Source organism: Tamandua tetradactyla, chromosome 16, assembly GCF_023851605.1.
Source record: "Tamandua tetradactyla isolate mTamTet1 chromosome 16, mTamTet1.pri, whole genome shotgun sequence".
NCBI classification, from domain to species: Eukaryota; Metazoa; Chordata; class Mammalia; order Pilosa; family Myrmecophagidae; genus Tamandua; species Tamandua tetradactyla.
The window spans coordinates 48,707,570-48,730,582 of record NC_135342.1 but is presented as its reverse complement, the minus strand read 5'-3'; the positions used below and the strand labels follow the sequence as shown (position 1 = coordinate 48,730,582).

At 52.3% G+C, this 23,013-nt stretch overlaps 1 protein-coding gene across 8 annotated transcripts; it reads right to left on the bottom strand.

Annotated features, from left to right (window-relative positions):
- Nucleotides 1-737: 737 nt before the first annotated feature.
- IRX5 (iroquois homeobox 5) lies at nt 738-22,869 on the bottom strand. Of its 8 annotated transcripts, XR_013163549.1 has the most exons (6): nt 20,123-20,371; nt 18,641-19,046; nt 17,683-18,465; nt 16,426-17,066; nt 2,386-2,473; nt 934-945 (listed from the first exon to the last, which is right to left on the bottom strand). XR_013163549.1 is itself a non-coding variant. In XM_077132465.1 (5 exons), the coding sequence occupies exons 1-4, from the start codon at nt 20,369-20,371 to the stop codon at nt 2,409-2,411; spliced, it is 1,503 nt and encodes a 500-aa protein (XP_076988580.1). In that variant the 3' UTR covers nt 738-945; nt 2,386-2,408. The 8 variants fall into 8 exon arrangements, 7 of the variants coding, with proteins under 7 accessions (XP_076988580.1, XP_076988579.1, XP_076988577.1 ...); XM_077132465.1 differs by lacking the exon at nt 16,426-17,066 and having other exon boundaries at nt 738-945; XM_077132464.1 differs by lacking the exons at nt 934-945; nt 2,386-2,473 and having other exon boundaries at nt 15,913-17,066.
- Between the last annotated feature and the right edge of the window lie 144 nt (nt 22,870-23,013).

Here is a 23,013-nt window from a genome sequence, read left to right as displayed (position 1 = left end):
TGATATAAGATGGGTAATGGCTGCGCGCAGCCCACTCCCTCATGGAATGGAGCTTGTGGGGGGAGAATTCTCCCCCCAGACTTCTATGCCCAGCCTGGCATTTCCCAGCATGTTTTAACATCTCCCTGTGTGCGTATGTCCGTGGGGCGGGGAGTGGGGGGGTTCTTTCTCAAAAATGGGACTAAACTTTGCCTCCTCCATCCCAAATCTAGCAGAAAGCTTAAAAGAAAATCTAGTATGAGATGCCAGAAGACCCCAATGTAGATGGGTGATGTTAATTGCCCCTTCTGGCTCTGTCTGCTGGATTCCTGGGAACAGGCCGAGGGGCAAAGCTTTGTAAATGTTAATCTCCTTATACTTAAGATATCGCAGTGTCTTTGATGTTCCCAAACATGTTGACTCCCATCTTGGTGGAGGGTGTGTGGCCCAGACAGGCCAAGTGCTTGTTTTGTCTGTTGTCTTCCTCCAGGAGAGCTCAGTGATAATATGTTCACCTCCAGCTCAAACATGAATGAGCCCCTCTTTACAGCCCAGTTCAGGGTAGAGTTGAGATGCAGCGACACTCAGGGCCACTATGTCCCCATCCCCAGAAACCAAACCTAATTTAAGTCATTTTCTCATACAAGACCCGTTGGATTTAAGTGGATAACCCTGTCTCTTAGAAACTCCTTCTTCTGATACAGCAGGGAACAAAAAGAGACGTTTAAAAATCCATTCGTGTTTATATTGGTTAAGACAATGCCAGTTGCTGTAGCAAATAAACCCCAAAATGTATAATGGCTCAAACACAATGGAAGTTTATTTATCCCTGATGCCAAAATGGGTGTTCTTAACTAGAGATGGCTTTCCTCCAAATGATAATTCAGGAACCCAGACTCATTCCATCTTGCGGTCCTGCCGTCTTCAAGACCAGGTTTCCAAGGTTGCTGTGTTCATCTGTGGAAGCTGTGGGAGGGGAAAAAGAGAGTAAAGAAGACACACCCATTTCTTAACTTCCATTGCCCAGAAATAACGCATCTATCACTTCCTCTCATACTCCATTGGCAAGAACTGATCATATGACCTCACCTAAAAGAGGGGCTGAGAAATATAGTCCCTGGCTTGGAACCTCTTCCCACTAACAACCTTTCCCATGGGAGAGGAACATGAATCCTTGCTGGTTAAATAGCCTCTCTGCCACATACTCAAACTGTGAGAAGACAGTTGTTATGTAGGAGAAAGGGAAAGCAATTGACTTGGAGATGGTAGCTATAGATTTGAGTTTCAGAATCTGGCTATGTCCATTTGGGTGAGTCACTTCACATTTCTGAGCTTCAATTTCCTTATCTGAAAAATGGAGATATCGTTGTAGAATGGAAAGAGACAATAAGGATGATGGTGTGTAAAATAGTATCATATATTCTATCTGTGGTTGCCATCTAAGTTTGGACTTTGCAAAACTTTAGGAAAAATATGATGCAGTTGACAATTTATCTGGATTTCCAGTTTTCCTGGGGAAACGGGATCAGAATTCTGCATGATGAAAATCAACTAGAGCCGAATTTAGAAGAGGTATTACTCTGAAATTTCCTACAATCTCTACCACTCCAATGTAGTCTTCTTTACCCATTTATATGCCCTGTCCAGCCCCTGTTGGCAGATGAGTTTGAGACCCCTATACTATACAAGTCTCTGATATGTTAATGATAATGATCACTCACAAGCTTCAGGAATATTTCACTTCCAGTTTTCTGCTTTCCAAAGAAGTCAGTCATTTCCAAATCTCCACCCCAGATGCAGAATCTTGCACATTTGCTCAATTAGCTGATCCATTTCAGAAACTGCTTATTACAATCAAAGCCAATGTATATCATTTAAAAACTAGTTGTCAAATTTTTTTTAATTTGGCAGGGCATTAAGTTATGAATAATATGACATAAACCTCAGTATCTTGTTAATTTTCATAAAATAATATATGGGAATTCCTGGAGGAGGCTTTATTCCAGAACTTGGATCCCTGTGAGTCCAATATGATTAGGAAGTCAGCCTGCCAAGGCCAGCGCTAGAGATTGTGACTGACAGCTGAAAATGATTGACACAGGTAGTGATACCAGGGATATGACTTCGTGGGGACGTGACTGGTTATCTCCTGACAATGTCCACTTGGAAACCACTGGGAAGGCAGGAGATGAACAATCACGGAAGCTTTTAGCAGGTCTACTGACATAAATAGTGTTATAAGGCTGCTAGGCATAGAAATGCAACAAAGAAGGAGAGAGGAGAAGAAAAAGAGGGAGGAGGGGAAGAATGATTCTGAATGTACCATTTAGCACTGGCTAAGGTATGCTGCTGTAACAAATAACCCAACATCTCAGTGGCTTAAAACAACAAAGGTTTGTTTCTCACTCATGCTCCATGTCCACCGAGGGTCAACAGGTGTCTCTGTTCCACACTGTCCTCAGTCTGGGACTCAGGATGATGGAGTCTCCAACATCTGGAACATCATCATGGGTGGGAAAGAGAGAGAGTGGTGAATCATGCACTGATTTATAGAGTGTCTACCTGAAAGTGACACATTATCACTTCTACTTGCATTTCACTGGTAAAGAATAGTGCACACCCACACTCTTAGCACAATATGTTCTGGGTTCCCAGTACTTGTCATTCAATTAAGAAGTTCAGACCTAGACTGGATCAGAGAACACTGATCAAAGTAAGAAGAGGTCCATCATTGGGTGTGGGTGGACTGGAGGCCCCAAGTCCTCAAGCTACCTGCTCCTTGCCCTACCCAGCACACTGGGTCCAAATGAGTGTTTCCCTCCATGAGCAGCCCAGGAGCTTCTTCCTCACTGTGCCTCAGAACCACAACAGGCTTTGTCCCTCCCTTCCACGTTAAGACCCCTGTGCCCTTTGGTTCATCCCAGGACTGACTGCTGGGGGCCAAGACACATCCTGACAAAACTCTGGCTCACACATCACTGCGTTCTCAACATTTGTCTTCAGAAGGACCTGGATGCTCTCAGCCCCCATAACCCTGTAGCTACGTCTGTTTGTACCTGGCATGGAATTTGGGGAGGAAGTTACAAAGATAAATGTTTTAAGCATTTGGCAAATATATCTTAAAATTTGTGTACAGGGACAAATGCCCCCAAATAGCTAAGTCAAATAATTTTGAAATTGAAGAACCAAAAGTAAGGACTGTCCTACCAGGTATTGATATATCTAGTAACATACTACAAACCTATAATAATACAAACAGTATGGTACCAGTTCCAGAAGAACAGACCATGAAAGAGGGCTCAGAATCAGATCTATGTACTTATGGGTACATGCACATAAACAAACTGTCCAGAGTGCCCAGACGTGTATATTTTGGAATCATCTGACCAATGAACAAACTGGTTTTCCCAGCAACTCTTGAATGAATGAGCTCCTAAGCAATCCACAAACATACCCTGACAATAGCCCTTGGACAGAGATAGGGTCATCCCTACTTTATTGTTGCAGAACTAAGGCCATGAGAGGTTAAGCTGCTTGCCCACAGTCACACAGCTGGCTTGTGACAGAGGTGGGGTTCGAACCCAGATTTCTCTGACCCCCGAGCCAGTATACTCTACCACCTCTTGCTTAGCAGCAGCCCCACATTATAAAGCAGTAGCGTGGCCTGGAACCACTGAGAACAGCCGTGAGGAACGTTGGAGCTGAGTCTCTGAAAGTTAGGTGAATTTAGACAGGTGACTGGGATGGAGCATGCAGAGGTAGAAGAACCCGTCTGGTCAAGGCTTGAGGAGTGACTGTTCAGCCAGCACCACCACAACACAGGAGAAGTCTTGGGAGAGGGCGCTACATAGGAGAATTTGGGGCAAGCTGGCAGGGGAGAGTTTTGAATGATATACAGCAGGGTTGGGACTTATCTCTTTTAAGTGCAGCTTAGATTTTGCCACTTTCCTGCTCTGCAACCTCCAGTAGCTCCCCTGGCTACTGTCTCCTGACTACTAAGAGTAGCAGAATGAAAAGATGAAGGAGAGCCTGGGGGCAGAGAGAGACCTGTTAGGAGGTTGCCTTAGTTTGATGAAATTTACTGTCTCACAATAAGTTCTGGAGGCTCAAAGTCCAAAATCAAGTTGTCAGCAAGGCTGTGCTTCTTCTGAAGTCTGCAGGATTCTGATCATGGCTTGCTGGCCAGCCATTATACAACCAAACTCTCCCCTATTACATGGTCATCTCACTCTGGCACTGTCTCGTTCATCCAAAGCTCTGTCCAAATATCTGACCCTTATAACAACAGTAGCTAAGCTGGGTTAGAGCCCACCCTGATTTGCTTTGGTTTCAACTTAATAAAATCCTCAAAAATTCAATTTACAAATAAGTACACCATCATAGGATGGTTGGTAGGACCTGAACGTGTGTTTTTGGAGGACACAGTCCAAGAGGGGTAAGACAAGGGCCTGGAAGGAGGGGAGGCAGAAAGGAAGAGAGTGCTCTTTGGGGTGGGGTTTTGTGAGATGCCTCCTCCTGGCCTCCTCCTGTTGCTCTCACTGAATTGAGGACCACTGCTTCCTTGCAGAGCCCAACAACATTTCAAGCTTAGCAAATAGCAGGCTCCTTATTCTACTAGCAGTAGACTTGAGCCATGACTGGCCAGAAAGACAGCTAAGGCCTAAAGCAGTAAAGAACGGTCAGCAACTCCCTCCTGACACCTCTTGGTGCCTTAGTTTTCTCATCTGTAAAATGGGGATATTAGTAGTACCCACTCCAAGGGTTTATTGAGGCTTTTTTTTTTTTGTATGCGATATGGTGGGGTCACATTTCATTATTTTCCCATGTGAATTTCCTATTATTGCAGCACCATTTGTTGAGTTTTGTTTGTTTGTTTGTGTGTTTTTGGGGGGAAATGCATGGACTAGAAATCGAACCCGGGTCTCCCACATAGCAGGCAAGAATTCTACCACTGAATGACTCTTGCAACCCCCTAGTAAGGTTCTTCTGAGATCATGTCTCTAAGATCTTTGGTGAAGTAACTGGCATATACTAAGAGCTTAATAAGGTAGTTCCTAATATTAACAATAATTGCTTATGTAACATGTTAAGCCTTGAACTAAGCCATTCGCAGCTTTTAGCAAAGGAATTGGTGTTGGAATTCTCAAACATCATTTATTTTACGCTAGGGATAAAAAGTTGGGCTTTATGGCTTAGAAATGTCAGAAGATGAAACCAATTCTATTCAAGAAGTTATGAATTGCCCTTTCCTCCTTCTATAAAGATTACTAATTATAGATAGAGAGATGGATGAATAGATGATAAATCATGATCACTACACATATTTTCCCTGTTTGAAGTACTGATGCCCTAAAAAAAAAAAAAAAAAGGGAAAAGGAAGGAAAAACCTGTTCTTCCTCCACAAGCTCCTGCTTGTGTAGTAGAAGTCCATGGTGTCACCTCTAGGAGTTTTCATTATTCAGCAGTTCTGGAATGAGTGATTGATGTAATTAAAGTTATTGGTAAAGAAAGAAAGACTCAGTTACCAAGGGACACATGAGTCAGCAGCAAGTTTAAGTAATGAAATAATGTTCCAAAGAGCTTCTTAAAATAAGCTTTATTTTTTCTTTTTTAATTCTAGACACCTTAAGCATTGCTGGTCAGCAGAAAGATTGGAAGTAGTTAAGAACTGGGGAAAACATACTGCACCATTTTATAAACCCTCAGATGCAGCCGTTTTCAATAACATAGAACAACATATATTGAGTAATAATAGGAAGTGCTCACAATTATTGAGAGTCAGCCACGTGCTTTGCACACATTATCCTTGCCACAACCCTGTGAAATAAAAACTCTTGTTATCCCCATTTTATAGATGAGGACACTGAAGCTCAGAGAGGCTAAGTAACTCATCCAGAGTGATGAAGCTGGCTAATGGTGCAGAAGGGGAAGGAATCCAGGGAGCTGGCTCCAGGGCCCACCTGATCAAGAACCACTTAGTCTCCTTGGGTCATTTGGTCTGGCTCTCCAATTTGTCCAAAGTAATCGAGTGGGTCAGGATTCTAACACACCTCTGTCTGACTTTAGAGCTCTTAGCAAATTCATAGAAATGTGAATTTTCTATGGGGAAAAAATGCAAGCCAATACATTGACTTAGAATCACTCATATGTTTTCATCTCCATCAGCATCTACTGAGTCCCCAGGGCATACCAGGCTTCCAGCTGTGTTGGTGCTACAAGATGATCAGAGTAGATGGGCCGTCGGGGCTACGCGAAAGTCCACATGTCAGATGATTGACAAGTTTTAGGCTACAGCAGGGGTGGGGGGGGGTGGAATAGAATGAGACCTCCAGAAGGATCTGTGGGACCAGGGAAGTGAATATAAGTGAGGCGTAGAGGAAAAAGTTGTTGGGATGTTACTGAAGTCCCTTCACTAGGGGGAGGAAGGCAGGAAGAGAAGCTGATCTGGAATTGGGGTAGGGGCAGGAATATGGAGTGGGGGCTTCAGTTTGGAGCATGCTGAATTTGAGTTGTCTTTTGGGCTGGAAATGTGCATCAAAGAGTCAGATGTGTGACTTTCGATTGGCAGTGAGACGCTGGGACTGGATGCTAGACCAAATGTGGCTGGGACACCACTGAGGAACCCAGCAAGTGTGCCAGGGCTGGCAGGGGTGGGCCTACTTAATAAGTAAGCTATGCTAGGGCCAGAAAGGGCCCCAACCAGGAAGAAAAGAGAGGGGAAAGAATCAAGGGGCAGGGAAATGACTTTGAGTGGCATTGCAGCTAGGAATCCAACAGCCCCCATTTGTTAGCACTAAAAGTCACCGTGTTACCTACCACAGTTGGCTTCAGGAAGGAGGAGAATGGGATGGGAATCTCCCAGTTGTGAGCACCTACAAAAAGGGGATGTGAGGGGCTGCCAGGGCAGAAATCTCTCTAGGGGAGATGGTATCCAAGGGCTCAAGCTCGTGGAAGTGTTTCCCAAGAATCATCCTTCCTCAAGCTTTGCTCCGAGCCAGAGGCTCCAGCCACCTCTTCTTTCCCTATAGAAGGAAAAGAGAAGAGCCAGAGTCTTTCCTGGTAAGACTCTGTGCTAATTAGGTTATTGGTCTTGGTCTTTTACCACAAAACAGTGACCAACAGGCAAGATAAAGGGGTCCAGGGCTGGCAGAACCTGCAAGCTCTACAAGTTTGTAAGAAACTCCTCTTTTTTGCCTGTGCCTTCCCAGAAGCAGATACTGAGATGAGGATTTGAGCGCAAGGGATTTATTAAGCAAGGAAACCCAGATGAAGTGGGGACAGCAAGGGAGGAGAGGGGAGGGAGCCACCTACATGATCTTAAGTGAGTTTATGTCTCAGAACCTCCATTTCCATATCTGTACAATAAAGAGCTGCCATTTCTCCAAAGTGTAGCAAGAACACCTCTGAGCATATGTGAGATGATGTTCAGTGGGGGTGAGGAGACGCTCAGGTGCTCCGCCTGACTTTGAGGGCAGCCTGCAAAGCAAAAAGGATAGGGTTGGGGGAAGCCCCTGGGAGCAACCAGAGCTCCTGAGAGGTGCCAGTTGCCTTCAAAGCCTGGGGGCCAGGGCTTTTATTTGTGTTAATAGTGTTTTGTTGATAGCAAGTGCTACAAGTTTTTCAATCGTAGTAGCAGTGTACATATTCCTTGAGAACTAAGTAAAGGGTGACAAAATTGGAAGGAAACCATTTTGTGGATAGTAGTTCCAATAGTGAGAGGATGTGATAAAGATCTGGAAGGCAGGACTCATATGAGTAAGATGTGAACAAAGTAAGGGCGAGTTCCTTCCAGCCTGGAGTCCCAAAAAGCCTACTTAGACACCCCTTCTTCATGTTCATGGACCTGTCTTGCTTTACCAAATCAAAAGGGAAAATGAGAGAAAGAGAGGAAGGAGGGAAGGGAGGGAGGGAGGGGGGAGGAGGAAAGGAGGGAGGGGAAGGGAGGAAGGGAGCAAGAGACAGGGACGGAAGAGGGAGGAACCTGGAGAGTAAAAAGAATTCCACCAACCAAACTAACCAGACCAAGTTTCTGCCACACTCTTCAGGAGAGTAAAGAGGTGGTGTTTACTCCAAATGAGTCCTTTAATTCAAGTTGCTACTAATCTACTCTTTTAGGAGATCCAAGAAAATTGACCCCCAAATTCCAATGAATGTCTTTGCACATATGAGTATATTGAAAAAGAACCACCTATTACCACAGGGTTTGGATTTAGATACTGGATACAAATAGAAGACAAACAAACAAATAAAAGGAACTCTTGTGGTTTAGATCTAAAAGCAAAAATGTCTGCTCTGTGGTGAGTTTGATGTCAAACCATATTAGCTGGGAAGGTGTCTGGGACACACTGGAGCTGTGAGGGTATTCGAAATCTAGGGCTAACAGATGTCTCGCTCTGCTTGAAGGATGCAGGGATGATGTTCCTAAGGGTCTGTGGGTTCCCTTAGGGACAAAGCCACTGACAGTTTTACCAACAAAAAGTCCACAGGCTGACGCCCATCCACACAACACAAACTGTCAAGGAAAGGCTTGAGAAAACACAGTCAAGCTGAGACATCAAGAAAAGAGATTCAAAATAAATGCAGGAGGGACCCATGATTTGGGACTTTGCCCCCCAACTCAAATCTTTCGTTTGTTCTGAGCTGTCCTGTAAAATGGCCAGCTGAGGAACATTCATTTTGCTTGCAATATATGAAATAATTTGGGGCACGTGGTCAATCACTGCCAACCGGAGGAATGAGCAAATCTTTTCAGATAGCAATTATTTAGGGAAGCAAACACTCCCCGGCAGGGGAAACAGCCCCAGCTCCTCCTTGTTGTTGAGTCTGTTGGAGAGACGGCACATTCCAAGCTTTCCCCTCATCTGTACTTCACACACGGAGTCCTGAGCAGGCAGCCGTTCTCCAGGAGCATTTGAGGAGGGCTAAGATGTTTTCCGGCCCAGCCTAAAAATATCTCCCTTGACAGCTTGTCACAGTGTCTGAGATTCCACCATTATAAATTCATTCCTCTCTGTTAAGGCATTTTGTTTCAGGAGTTTTCTATTAAAATACAGATATCCTAGAGAAATCTAGCTTGGATGAGGCCGGGAGAGAGCACAGCCCTAGGAGGTAGAAGCCTTGGGTTTTTTTACTCAGTGCTGCCAACGAATTCACTGTGGGAGCCTGTGCAAGCCAGCTTCACTCATTAGAGTCTTTTCTGGGTATGTCAGCCCTGCTTGGACTTTGTGCATTTTGCCACTGGATGCCCAACAAGTCAGTTCCTCTCGGCCAAAGGGCTTGGCGGTCAGGTCAAAGGGCATCTTACTTTCCCCCACCCCCATAAAACAAAACGAAATAAACTCTGCTCCTCCCTGAATGATGTCTCAGCAAATGGCATCTCCTTTCACCTGAGTGCTCGGGCCCAAATTCTTGGAAGCATCTAGAACTCCCCTCCTTCTCTCAGCCTCCAAATTCAATCCATCAGTGAGACCTACTGGTCTACTCAAACCTGACACCTTCCCTCTGGCTGCCACCCTGTCCAAAGCACCCTCATGGCCTCCCAGATTCTGCATTAGCCTCCTAACTGTTCCCTGCTTCCACACTTGCTCTCCCCAACTTGTACTCCTCACACCTGGGGAGGCCTTTAAAACATCAATTTGATACTGTATCTCTGTTCAAAACCCTCCCATTCTTCCTCCCCTCTTCTCTACCCATTCCCAACACTGCCCCCCACCCCCGTCATTCCCAAACCTAAAGATCTCACCAGGACCTACAAGGTGCCTCCCCATATACCTGGCCCTGGCTTGGCCCTGGCCTCGTTCCCTCCCTCTCTCCCCACAAAATTCTTTGTGCTCAAATCTGCTCTCATCTCAGAGTCTGTGCAGCTGCTGTTCCTTCTGTCTGGAATGCTGTTCCCCAAAATATACACCTGGCCTACTCCCTAACTACTTTTGAGCCTCAGCTCAAATGCTTCTTCCTCAGGGAAGCCTTGCCAGACTGCCCTTCCATTTTCTCATAACACTTATCGCCTGGACTTCATGATAAGGCATTTGTTTATTTTCCACCTTCCCCTCTAAAATGTAAGCTCCATGAGGGCAGGGACATTGTTTTGCTTACTGCTTCATCAGCAGCACCTGGGACCATGCATTCAGCATATTATAGGCACTCAATCCGTTTTGGAGGAAGGAAGGGAAGGGTTGAAGTGACCCTTCGCTAACATAGAGACCAGCCTAAGCATTTCACTAGAGAGGTCAATTCCAAGATCTTTCCTGCCTTTTCTTTCACAGGGCAGAATGCTGTGGGGTGGCAAATGTGGGGCAGTTGGTTGGGAGATCTGTGAGGGGGCATATGAGCGGGTGCACGGTAGAGAAGGTGAGGTGCTCAGAGAAGAGAATCCAAGCTGAATGTATAAGTTAATGGGCTGCAGGTTCTCAGTTGAGAGCAGGGGAAGTAGCTCTCTGTGGACAGATTTCAAAAGACAGGAGCCAGCACACAAAGGGCGGTTATGAACCAAATGAGCTCTGAATCATCCTGCTGGCTAACCTGATCCTCACTTCTGCCCGTGCGGATTAGCTATAAAGAGTTCCTGTCAGCTCCCTAAATCTCAGCTCTGAACAGGTCACTCCCCTGTCTAACTGCCTTCTAAGGGTCCCCACTGCCCAACCATAACCCCCTCCCTTCCCTATCAAGCCCAAGCGAGTGATGCATAAGCAGAGGAAGGGGATGGGGAAGAGAAATGCCAAAGGAATATCAACCATTCTGGCAGAATCCTCCCCCTTAAGCCAAAACCCCAAACCTGTGTCTTGCATCCCCCTCCCCCCAGCCCTTACCCCTGCCCTTCATTATTGCCTTGATTATGTTCTCTAAAACTTCAGTGAACTGAGTTAGAGAAAATGACCCTAATAACTATATTGAGGATAACTATACACCATACACCATAATTCCCACAAAGTCTACAGTGTGTAGCCCCCATTCTACGGATGAGGACACCGAGGTTCAGAGAGGTCATTTGACCTGCCCAAGCTCACAGAGGCAAGACTCTGCAAGGCAGGATGGAGCTTCCAAGGCCCAAGCACCCAACCAGTAAGCTACAACGTTTCTGGAGGACCTCACACACTCACAACTACAAAAAGCTGTCCCGGGTGCCCCGTTCACACCGGAGACCCCCTTCCTCTGAGGCCGCAGCCCCACTTCCAGCCGGACTGCAGGGGTCAGTGGCGGCGCGGCTGGGGCCTGCGCCCCAAATCTGGTAACGGCCAGGAGGAAGCAGCTGAGGTCGGAACGAAGGCAAGCTCCCAGAGCCTGGCGCTTAAGCGAAAACTTGTAGGCGCTGAGCCCCTCGAGGCTGAACCCCAGCTGTGTTGAGCGCCGCCGCCAGGCCGCCGGTGCAGACGGGAGCTCTCCAGCCCTTGTTTGATGAGCAGCGGCCAATAAATTCATTAATCATCATTTTATGCCTCATCAAACCCCCTCCAAGCCCCTCCATGGGAGTTACACAAATTAGCCCCTGAAAAGACAGTAATTTCAGTTTAGCGAGGTAAGTGCTTTCTGATGGGCTCCGCGCACAGGGTTCTCCTGACAAGCCAATCCATCAACGCTTTGGGGATGGGGCGCGGCCGGGGTACCCTGCCTAACCCGGCGTGGTCCGGCCGCCTCAGCCATGTCCAGCCTCGCCTGATCCAGCCCTCCCAGCCATGGGCTATTTTGACCGGGGTCTCCGTCTAGGACGCACCCCCTCCCCCGGCTCCTTTTAGCCCTTACTCTGCAGGCTGTCTCGTTCGCTTCCTCGTCCTCGCTGGCGCCTATCTTCCCCCCAGTGCTTCCGAGCACAAGAGAAACCTTGCGGAAAAAAAGCGAGATCGAAAACTGGGGAACGAACCTGTCCAGCGTAGGGGAGGCGGACACCCTGCAGCTGAGGTTCTGAACTCAGCCCTGGGAGGGAAGAGCCAAGCAGCCCGTTCTCCTAATGCCTGGATGTCGGGGTTCTGCTTTCCTTTGGAACTTTCGAAGGGTAATGTGTATTAGGTGGGTTCATTATTGAGGGGCATTCCTTTCCATGACCCTGAAAGGAATTCCAGGGCCCAAAAGAAAGCCATTTGGAAACAGATAAGGGGTTCCTTCCTTCTAAAAAGTGGTGCCAGGGTGTGACCGGAGATGTGCGCCTGGTCTCTCGTAGCCCTCGTTTCTTTCTTTCTGAAGCTACCACCTGGGTGGCAGAAGGCACCCCGGAAGGGAGAGAAAGAGTCTTCTATAGACTGACCCAAGCCTGGAGAGTTGGCCAGGAGAAGGGAACAAGTGGGTTTGGAAAAAATAGAAGCGAGGGGGTGGGGTATTTTGCAAGCCCGAAGCTGACGCTGTGCCTTCTCACTATCCCAGCCTGGCGCCCGGAAGGTCCCATAGGAACGCTACCAGTCGGGCAGGGCGAGTGCAAAGGAGGTTGACCAAGAGCCGGAGCCCACGCGGAGCCCGCCGGCCGGCGCGCTGCGGCCGCAGAGAGCTCGAAAGCGGAGACACGCACAGCTCCTTCATTAGCTTCCCCTCCACGCGGCACTGCATGCCTCGGAAAATAAGTTAGCAAACGCGGAGCCGTTTATCTCTTTTATCTTGGGGCCTGATCCAATTAAATAAGTGCACATTTACATTTGCATCCATCAGGCGGGAGCGTTGAGAGCCCGGGGTTTGCTCGGAGCAAATAAAAGCTGATTTCACCGGGAAAGTGGCGTCTGGGCGCACCCAGCCCGTCCGGGCGCCGGAAACGAGCGCGGCCCGGCGGGAGGCCTTGGGGATTTAGGGTCCAGGCCTGCAGCCGAGACGAAGCCAGAGACCTCCAGCAGTAGCCGGGCGTAGTGGCGGGGGTGGTTGCTGCCGGAGCTGCAGCCCGGCCCCTGAGACGTTCTCCTGTTAGGCCACAAGCAGGGCTCACATTTTAAGTCCCGGACGCAAGTCGTATTTAGTACGAAAACGAAAAGGAGACATGCGCTGGACTGGTTGCGAAAGGCAACCTGCGGAATGGATCTAGGGACCGCCCCGGTGCTCCGGCTAGCTTGGGGGAGGGCAGGCAGCAAGGTGCCAGCCGGGTCTGATTTCTCTCCCGTTCAATGGCCGATCCAATGGTTGGGTCATAGGCGCGCCCCGCTTTTCTGCAATATTCCAGGAATCCAAGCTTTTGGGCGCCTGCGAGAAACATGCTGGCACGTCTGGTTAGTGCTTCTGGCGAGCGCTGGCGAGAACTCGAGGTGGGGATCCCGCCCCGGTCCGCTCAGTCCGTTTACAACGCCGACCTCGTTAAAGATGCTTTCGAAATAGGAGGGTTGGGAGCAACGGGAGGATAGTTTTCCTTTTTCCTTTTTTTTTTTTTTTCTTTTCCTTTTCTTATAGGTGTCCACTCCACACAGGTCAAAAGCTCTTCAGACCGAAACGGTCTTTGGAGGCGCGGTTCTGTTGAGGCCTTAGATATATCAAACCGCAAATTAAATAAAAGTGCGCAGGGTCCAGAGCCCAGGCGTGGGAGCGCGGACCGAAGCGGAGGCACACGCACCTGAAGCAGAGCCGAATTAGAGGCGCGCTGAGCTACGCACAGCTGAGGTCCCTACTCAGGCCCTTTCAGCTGCCGGCCTATTTCTCAAATGTCTGCTGTCTGGGTTTTCAAGACTGTGCCGAAGCCTTGGCGGGAATCCGTAGGTTTCCCTGTACTACTGGTGGGTTCTGCTCCCCAAATCCCCAGTGCTAACTGGGCGCCGGGTTCAGGTCCTTGGGCTTTGCGGGAGGGGCTGATTCTGGCCTCCAGCTCCCGGGGGCTCTTTCGGTGGGGCCGCAGCCTGTAGGGATAGGCGGGGGGAGGGGCGGCATTTAATTCCGACCGGCTTCGTGTTTAGACCTAAGGCCCCACTAAGTGGGGGGCTTAGCCGGATTTCATCTGACTCCCCCTCCCTGCGAAGCGTATGGCGCCCAGGGACCAGTAGGCGGCGCTCTTCCCAAACTGCATCCGCATCCGGCTCCCTCCTGAGAACGCAATCACATTCCTTTCACTTTGGATACTTTGCAAAGCGCGGTTCCTTGTCCGGGTTCGAGCTGGCAGCTAGTTGTGGGAGGCAGGTGGGCCGGGAGGCATGGCCCGTGCCAAAAGCACGCGCGCGACCCTCCATACCCCTAACATTCCAGGCCCCAAAAGTTGCATACACCACAGGGAGTTAGCGACCCCGAAGGATTTGCAAACCAGGAGGCCTCGCTGCGGTCCCCGCATACGGGCCGGGGGAATGAGTCTCAGGGACCTGGCACTCTGGGAACGGGAAGGGGCAAGACCACCTTCCACAACTTCTCTTCAGTGCCTGCGCATGCACTCTCGGGGTTGACTCAGCTGTTCCCTCAACCTCACGGCCCATGGGACCGATTCAGTCCCTCACAGGGGGGTAAGGAAAGAAGTCTAGCCAGTTCCCAGTTTGGTAGAGCCTCGGGAGACTGTCTGTATAAACCCACATAGTGATCCCGCAATCCCTGTGCCAGGAATTCAGCGCCTCCTACTCCCTAAGTGCCAGTCTAGGCGCCCCTTGTGGTACTGAACCAACCCTGCCAAGCACAGGTGGCAAGCGACGACTCAGTCCCAGCGCGGAGGTGTCTTCGGCGCTGCCTCGCGCAGTTTCCGGGCCACTTTGCAAACCTGCGGACAAACCCCGACCCTAGCACTTGCGGGAAGTTTTCCCACCGCGTTCCTCCTACGCGACGCCGACCGCTACGCGGCAAAAGCGGAGGCGCTGGGAGCCATACAATGACTACGCAACTACTTCTGAGATTAAATGCGGGAGACATTCCTAAATTCCCCAGTACCCCAATTTGCCTGGCAGCCCACCTCCCAGCTGGAAAGTCGCTTAGACATCAGGGAAAAAAGCTGCGACCGAAACCCAGCTTGGCAAAGGAGAAAACCCCCAGACTTAATTGAGTGTTTGCACTCAAGATGAAGGGCGCAAAGAAAACCGTAGACCTGGCAGAGGCCAAGGGCGGGAGGGAAGAGGACAAGGGAGCAACGATTTGGGCACCAGCCGTCGAATCCCCGGCGGTTTGGGTTCCCAGCCCGGAGGCTCCTTGCGCCTCCCCTCCTTGGGAAGAAATGCCGCGCGCTCCCCGGCGCGCGGTTCTCGTTCCCAGGCAGCCGGAGGGCATTCGGCCCCCAGCCGCGTCCCTCCGCTGTCTGACTTGGGAGGCCCGCGCCGCGCCATTTGCATATGCCCGGGAACACAAGGGGGCCTGTGATTTTCTTTTTAAATCGTTGGGCAGTGTTTTAGGGCCAATGCTTCCAAAACCCCGCGGAGTTGATGTCGTCTTTAAGGTCTCTCTTAAGAGGACTGGCCTATTCTTCTGACTTTTTTAGAAGAGAAGGTGACTCCTGGGGCTGCATATTCAACAGGAGGGAAAAAGCTGATTGTGAGCCAGGCTGTGTGTGTATGGGGGTGGGGGTGGATGGAGGGGGCTGGGGCGCGGGGGGTAGGGCAAGTCATCTCTGGAATTCAATTGTTTAAAAAAATCATTTATAATTAAAGGGACAAAATAAAACACGATGGTCTCATGCATATTTAATCATTCACAATCCAGCTTTGAAACTATTTTCCCTGCGTGAATTTTCTCACTAATAGAAACTCTGAAGTCGACTGCTGTTCGCTAAAACATCTGGACAATGCAGCTCTCAAACTAGTTTAAATGCGAATAAGCTCAATGAGCTCCTTTGCAGGTTAAAATAAAATAACAAGTAAGTTCTGAGTGTGTTTTTAAAATCGGGCAAAGTTAAAGTAATCTTGAGTAGAAATGCAAATTACGTGCCATTTCGATTTAGCCTAATTAAACCTGTGTTGTGTGAAAACACAGTCGACACTCAGGCTTGGGTTTAATAGAGCAAATTAATTCCCCTCCATGGGTATGCTTTTGCAGTAACACCCCCTTCCCCTTCCCCCCAACATTCCCCACGAAGTACAACTCTTCGGCGGCTCCACATCTCCGGCGCAAAATGGAGACCCGAGCACGGTGGCCAAGCCCCAAGCGACAGTGCCGGCCGGCCTCGGGCGCAGAACGGTGTCTCCTCCCTACTGGGGACTGAGACGCATCCTGACTTTACATTTTGTAATGAAATATGGGAGACTAAAACGAGAAAATCAGACCTCAAAAATACTTTTGAAGCTACTCGAACTCTTGAATCTGAGCCGGGAAAAGTGTTAAAGCGACGACGACAGGCCTGACGAGTCCACAAGAGATTATTGAGGCAAATGGTCTCAAACTTTTGAGGGTCACTTGTCCGAAAAGAGGCCCACGCGAGGGGAGGGTATCCTGCGGGGCTGTTTGAGGCTCCCTTCACTTCCCCACGCAGCGGTGCCATACTTCTCCCCCTTTCCCCCCAGCCTCGGGCTCCTTGCTCCCACTCTTTCTCGCATTTCCGACGCTGCGAAGTGCAGGCTTGAAATTCAGGACAAGTGTGACACCTACCTGTGAAAGAGGGGAACCGTCCCCTCGCCGGTCCCGCGGCCCCGGCCCTGCTGCTGCGAGGGAACCTACAGGGCCCCCTGCCACCCGCACCGCCCGGGACAGAACACTTGCTAATTTAATCACACTCAACGAAGAGATCGATGCTCAATTTTGAGGGGGGAGGGGTGGGTAGAGAGGACAGTGATTTGGGAAAGCCTTCTCTCAGCATCTCCTAAAACTCCCCACCCGCATTAGCCCGGAACACCTTTGAAATAGTAATAAGGGCTAAATCCTGCATAAAATCGAACTCATTAGCAAAGTTCACCAGCTGATTGCTTTGCATAAAACACGACACTGATTGGAAGTAATTAGGTTAAGCGACGGCGCTCGGGTGGTGCGTGTCTCTAGCTGGCGTTGCCATCTTTTCTCCCTTCTGGGCACACACTTGGGTCTCTCTCCTTTCTCCAGGGTCCAATCTCCCCCAAGCAGCCCACATTCGTGATCCAAATCTGCATTCGGGGCAGGGCCAGTTCTCTCGGGCTTGCAGCCTAATTATGGTTTCTCTCTGATGCCAGGGTCTGTGGAACCTTTTCATTCCCCACTTCGATAAAAGTTGCTGTTTGCACCTTCTGTCCAAGGCGATGGACAGCTCATTGTGGCGTCTAAAAAAGTAATGAGTGGCTCTGATTATGTTAAAATCTCTTTTAATTAAATATTTTTGCATTTTACAAAGGTGACTGCAGTTTCTTTTACTTTTTAAATCTAAGAGTATAACCTGTTTGCTTTCTGTAATAATATTTTAACTCATACCCAGAAAAATCAATAGGTGTAAAAAATTAAATTAAACTTGTATTTTTAAACTATGAAACAGTTTGGGGGGAACACAAATGTATATATTTATATTACAAAAGAAAAAACATTAAATGCCTGTACAGGTTTTGTGATTTCATAATTTACTTCAAAGATATTGAATTATCAATTTAAATACAAAAATGCTACATTAAATATACAGAATAAGATTTAATACAAATCCTTTTTCTAATTTTTCTTTTCAGTTGGTTAAGACATTTTTTTGTGTGTGGAGATGTTTACATTTTTATGTCGTTCATCTCCATAAACTATAAACTTTTGAATAGGAGGGGTAGTTTTTTTTTCTTTCTTTCTCTCTCTCTCTCTCTCTCTCTTTCTCGGTGATGGAAAAATAACTGCCAAGGCCATGTTTTTAATAAATTAGTAAAGTCCGGGACCGACGCAGCCCGCGTTAAATGTCGGACATACCTTTCTTCAATTCATAGGGAGAGTCTTTGCACAGGTCTAGCTGGGACTGGCTCCGCAACATTTTCGGGTCTTTAGCCAAAGCGTCCGCTCGGTTCAACACGGTCTGGTTTAATCCATTGAAATGCGAACCCGGACCGGTAGTGGGGCCTGGCCCGGGCCCCGGGTGGCCGTGAAGGTGTCCGAAAGAGCCATAGTTCGTGTAGCCGGGATAGAAGGGCGCCGTGTAGTAGAGGGGCCGGGACAACACCGTCCCGCCAGGAAAGGGGCACTGTGCCGAGGGCGAGCGCGACCGCACCGGGGTCGGCGACGCGCGGCTCCCACCCAGGGCTTGCCCGGCTACCGGCCCGGGGCACGGAGGGCACGGGGAGCCCTCGCTCCCGCCGCCCCCGTCCTTGACCTTGTCCGAGGATGTAGCAATCTCTGCCAGAGACCACAGTTTGGGCTTGGCAAGCACCGCCTGCGGCGGCGGGGGCGGCGGCGGCGAGTGAATGACCGAGGGCCCGCCGGGGCCGGGGGGCAACTCTCCCGCGGCAGGGTGCGGGCCTGGCGCCACGGCGCCGGAGGGGTAGTGAGGGGTCTGCTCCTCGGCCAGCCGCGCCGCCGCTGGCCCCGCTGGGGAGGGCCCGCCGGTGCGGGGGGGCCCGGGCAGCGCGTCGAGGCGGCCTTCCGAGGGCGGCTCCTTAAAATCCGAGTCGCTGAGGCTGCCCTCGGTCTCCTTGCCCGCGGGGGTGGGCGGCTCCTGCAGACGTTCGCAGCCGGACGCCGCTTTCTGCTCCGCTCCTCCTGCGGGCAAAACCCAGGCGGTCAGAGGGGCCGAGGCCGCGCAGCGGGGTCCAAGTCCCAGCCCGCAAAGGCAGAGACCTCAACCCACCTACTCCCCGCGCCCTGCGCCCACACTCCAGCCCCCCTCTTCCCTTCTTACTCCCGCCGAACACACCCTTTCTCGTTTCCAACCGACCTGCTTCGGGGCCCTCGGGGTCGCTCTTGTCCTCAGGCTTCTGGGGTTCGTCCTCGTCGTTCTTCTCCAGGTCAATGTTCTCCTCCTCCTCCTCGTCTTCGCTGCGGTTCCGCGGCGTCCACGTCATCTTGTTCTCCTTCTTGAGGCGCCGGCGCGCGTTGGCGAACCAGGTGGACACCTGGGTGAGGGTCATCTTGGTGATGATGGCCAGCATGATCTTCTCGCCCTTGGTGGGGTAGGGGTTCTTGCGGTGCTCGTTGAGCCAGGCCTTGAGCGTGGCGGTGGCGTCCCGCGTGGCGTTCTTCCGGTACGCGGGATCCCCGTATGGGTAGGAGCCCAAAGGTGCCGCGTACGGATGGTACCCCAAAGAGCCCGCCATACCTGGTGTGTGGTCGTAGGGAGAGCCCTGCAGAGGATAGGCAGAAAGAAGGTGAGAGTCGGTCGTGGTCCCCACTACCGCCTGAGCGACCAAAAAGACAAAAACAAAACAAAACAACAAAACCACTTTCCCTGCGCCTCCGGTTCTGCCGGCAGCGAAGCCCGCACTCTGGATTCCCTAGGGGCAGGGTTGGCGGGCTCAGGCGCAAAGCCACCCCCACTCCCACCCCCACGAGGGAGCGGGGCTGCCAGTTCCCGAATCCGGTCCTTCGGGGGCCTCCGAAGCCGTCTGGGCCTCAGCGCCATCCTCTAGGCTCCCGTCTCCCCGGGCACATCCGTCCCCAGTGCGCAGAAACGGCCACCGCGAGTGGGCCCTCCGGCCGGAGGCAGGCCTGAGCAGCGGCAAAGACTTCGACTCCCGCGCCCAGGAGGCTGCATGTTAGTAGAATAGGAAAGCGGATGGGGAAGAGTATTGAACAGGGACATTTTTTCCCCCTCGCAGAGAAACGCAAACGAAAAGCTGAGCCTTGCCACGGCACTCCCACCTTTCAAAAATGCCATCCCGGCGCGCGTTTCCAGAAAGTACACCGGGTCGAAAAATCCCGGATGCACCGCAGCTCGGCCGACTTTTCAGAAATTTAATACCTCGAAATCGGATTGCGAAGATAGGATTACGGATTTGCAACATTTTGGAGGACTAATTAAAGGCGAGGCCGAACACATTTACATAGATTTAGCACGCTTCTGCTCAGATTTCAGGTCTCTTTCTTTTCAACTACTTTTCCAAAATGGCAAATCCAGAAAATAAAAACTCGTGGGACCGTCTGGAGCCCACGTTTAAAACAAATGCTGTTCTTTAAATGCAGAGACCTCTCCCGGATAAAACCTTCCCCTCTGCTCCGCGAACGCAGCAAGATGCGGCTCTCTTCTCTGAGCAACGCCTGAGCCCGAGGCCCGGGCGAAGCCGAGCTAGACAAGTTTGCAGGGGCCGCGAACCCTGGAGGGGGCAGTTCGCGGAGGCGCCGAGGCCCTTGTCCCCCGCAGCCCACGCCCGCCCGGAGCGACCCGGGTTGCCCTCGCCCGCCGCAGATCCCGCTCACTCACCACGTAAGAGGAGAAGGCGGCGGCCGCGGCGGCCGCGGGGTCGGCCCCGTACTGGAGGTGCGAGTTGTAGCCCGGCGAGGGTGCCGTGAAGGCGGTGGAGCCAGCATAGGGCGAGAATGCGGAGCCCGACGACGAGCGGCCGAGCTCATCCGTGCGGGGCCCCGAGATGACGCTGGTGCTGTACGCTGGGCACGAGTAGAGCGCCAGCGAGGCGGACGGCTGGTATAAGTAGCCCTGCGGGTAGGACATGGCCACACACGGGCATGTGGCGCGCCGCGCCGCAGCCGCCAACAAGCCGGGCGGCGCCCTGCGAGGGCGGCAGGAGGGCACCTGGTCTTCGGCTGCCGCGGGCCGCCGCTCCTCGGGCCCCGGCTCCCGGGCTCCGACCCGCGGCGCCTCCTCGCTTCCCGCGCGCCTAGGGAAGGCTGCGACCGCCGCCGCCGACTCCTTTACGCGCCTTGCTCGCCCCGGCTGTTTCCCCCCCCCTCCCCTTGCTGCTTTCTCTTTTTCCCCCACGCTCTTTGCACCGGGGGGCTCTGCTTTTGGCTTCGCAAAGGTCCTGCCAAGATGCTAAGTTGGAAATTGAGGATTCTGACGCCTTGTGCGCGCCCGAAGCTCCTCCTTCCCGGGGTGTAGTCGGTGGGAGGACTGGCAGGAGCCTCTGGGCGGCCGCAGCCAACCCGGCCGCCAGGCGCGCCTCGCCCTCTCCCTCTTCCTCCTCGGCTCCCTCTCCCTCTTGCTGGCTCGGCCCTCGCCCCTCCCTCGCTCCCGCCTCTCTTCCTCGGTCCCCTCCCTCCCCCTCTCCTCCCTGCCTCCCTCTTCTCCCCTCCCGGATCTCTCTTTCTCTCTTTCAGACTCTCGAGCGCCGGCCCAAGGATGACAATCATATCCCAGGCGCGCCGATCGCTTCCAACTTTCCTCCCCGGCTAACTCCAGGACGATCCGCGGTCGGGGAGCGCGACTGGCCCTAGTCGTCGGCCCGGCCACTCGGAAGCACAAAGGGAATGGGACCGCGGACTTGCTTTGCGCACTCCTCACCACAGTCAACCGCGCGGGCTTAGCGGATTTCTTGTTCGCTGGGAGGTTGGGCTCCTAGGCAGGTCGCCGCCCACCCCACCTCCTGCTTCTCCCCCAACCAAGGGGGCCTGAGAGCGATTTGGAGGCTCTGAATGAAGGTCCCTGGAAGAACCGGATGGATGTCCGCGCCCAGGGCACAGGGAGTCCGGGAGGACTGCCCCTCTCCAGCAGCAGCCAGCAGCAGCAGGTGGGCGAGAGACAGGCCTGGGACGTCTCCCGCTGGGCCTTCCTTCCACCGACCCACTCACATTTCCCCCTCAACAAACCCCCCCCCCCGCCCCCACCCGGGAGACACTAGGGCCCGGGACTATGGAAGTGGCCTGTTTTTAGAGGAGAAATAGTGGGTAAGAGCTGCCTGACGAAGAAGCAGCTACACCGATTAGGTCTTCGGAATTCATACTACCAGCACCATGCCTCACAGTCTTTTTCCGGGCTTTCCTTTGATAGCCTGCCCCGCCAGACCGGTTGCGGGAGGTTGGGGCGACGGGTAGGGTAGGGTACAGGACCCTCCCCTTTTGTTTAAGTCTCCTTTCCCTTCGCAAGCACTCTCTCGTACCGCCCACGCGCCACTGCAAACACTCCGCAGAGCACTGCCCAACGCAACCACTGTTTGTTCAGCGAGGCGCTGGCGAGGCAAACACCCACAACTGAATTACAGGCAGAGCCCTTGCCCGCGACAGCCACACAGTTAGAATACAAAACAGGCCTTCTGCCCGTCTCACCAGCCCCCTTCCCACCCTTGGCTTCCACAAGCCTCTGACGTTCTCGAACTTTGGGACAGACAGGGGCGCTGGTGAACCAGGAGAGGGGCTGGTACAACGTTGGGCACCAAGCAGGAGCTCTGTATATCAAGAAGTTTATGACCTTTTATAATGGGGCCACAGGCAAGGCGAAGCATGACTGAACTCAGTGTTTCTCGCAATGGCTTGGACGAGCGAGATTCACTTTAGATCTTGGGCTCCAACCTCGGCGCGCGCGCACACGCACACACACGTACACACACACACACACACACACACACACACACACACACACACTAACCCACCCATCTCATTTATCCACACGCTGGGGGGCGCGCCTTCACGCACGCGCGGGGACTCCTCCCCTCGGCCCAGCTCCTCCGGGCTCCGCCCTTCAACGGGACTGATCCATCTAGACTACATTCTCCGAGAACCTCTCGGTCCGCCCAGCTCTTTCACTTACGCTGCCTTTACCTCTGATTGGACGTTGGCCCCTGTTGGCTCCGCCCCCCACGACGTGATCCCTCTTCCCAGGGAATCACGGAGCCGAAGGGGCGGGGCGGGGTGCCAGCGCACTATTGTCATGGAGACGGGAAGCTGGTCGGGCTGCTGTAGCAAAGACTGCGGGGCCCAGGCGGCTGCGAGCAGGCCGAGGCTGGGGCGAGGCTGAACTGCCGGGACGGCCCGAGCACTAGGAATCCCACAGCGGGCCAGTGGCAGCGTCTCGGGCGGCGAAGGGGCTGCTTCTCCCCGGGCTCGATGCAGGCCCGCGTCGTTGCGGGGAGCGCCCCCGGCAGGACGGGCGGAGCGCATTCGGGGTCGTCATCGCCCTGATGCTTTCACTCTCGCCTCTCGCGGCCCGGCGGTTCCTTAGCGCCAGCCCCCGGCTCCGCCCGCCGCCGCCGGGTTGCCGCAGCCCCTCGCGCTAACGGTCTGTAACGGCCCGCGCGCGCCGCCCGCCCGGGGCTAGCGCTGGCCACGAGGGAGCGTCCGCGGCCCGCACGCCGGCGCCGCGGAGAAGAGAGGTGAGCCGCGAGCCCAGCGATTCGCCGTCTCCGCCCGGCCCGGGTCCCT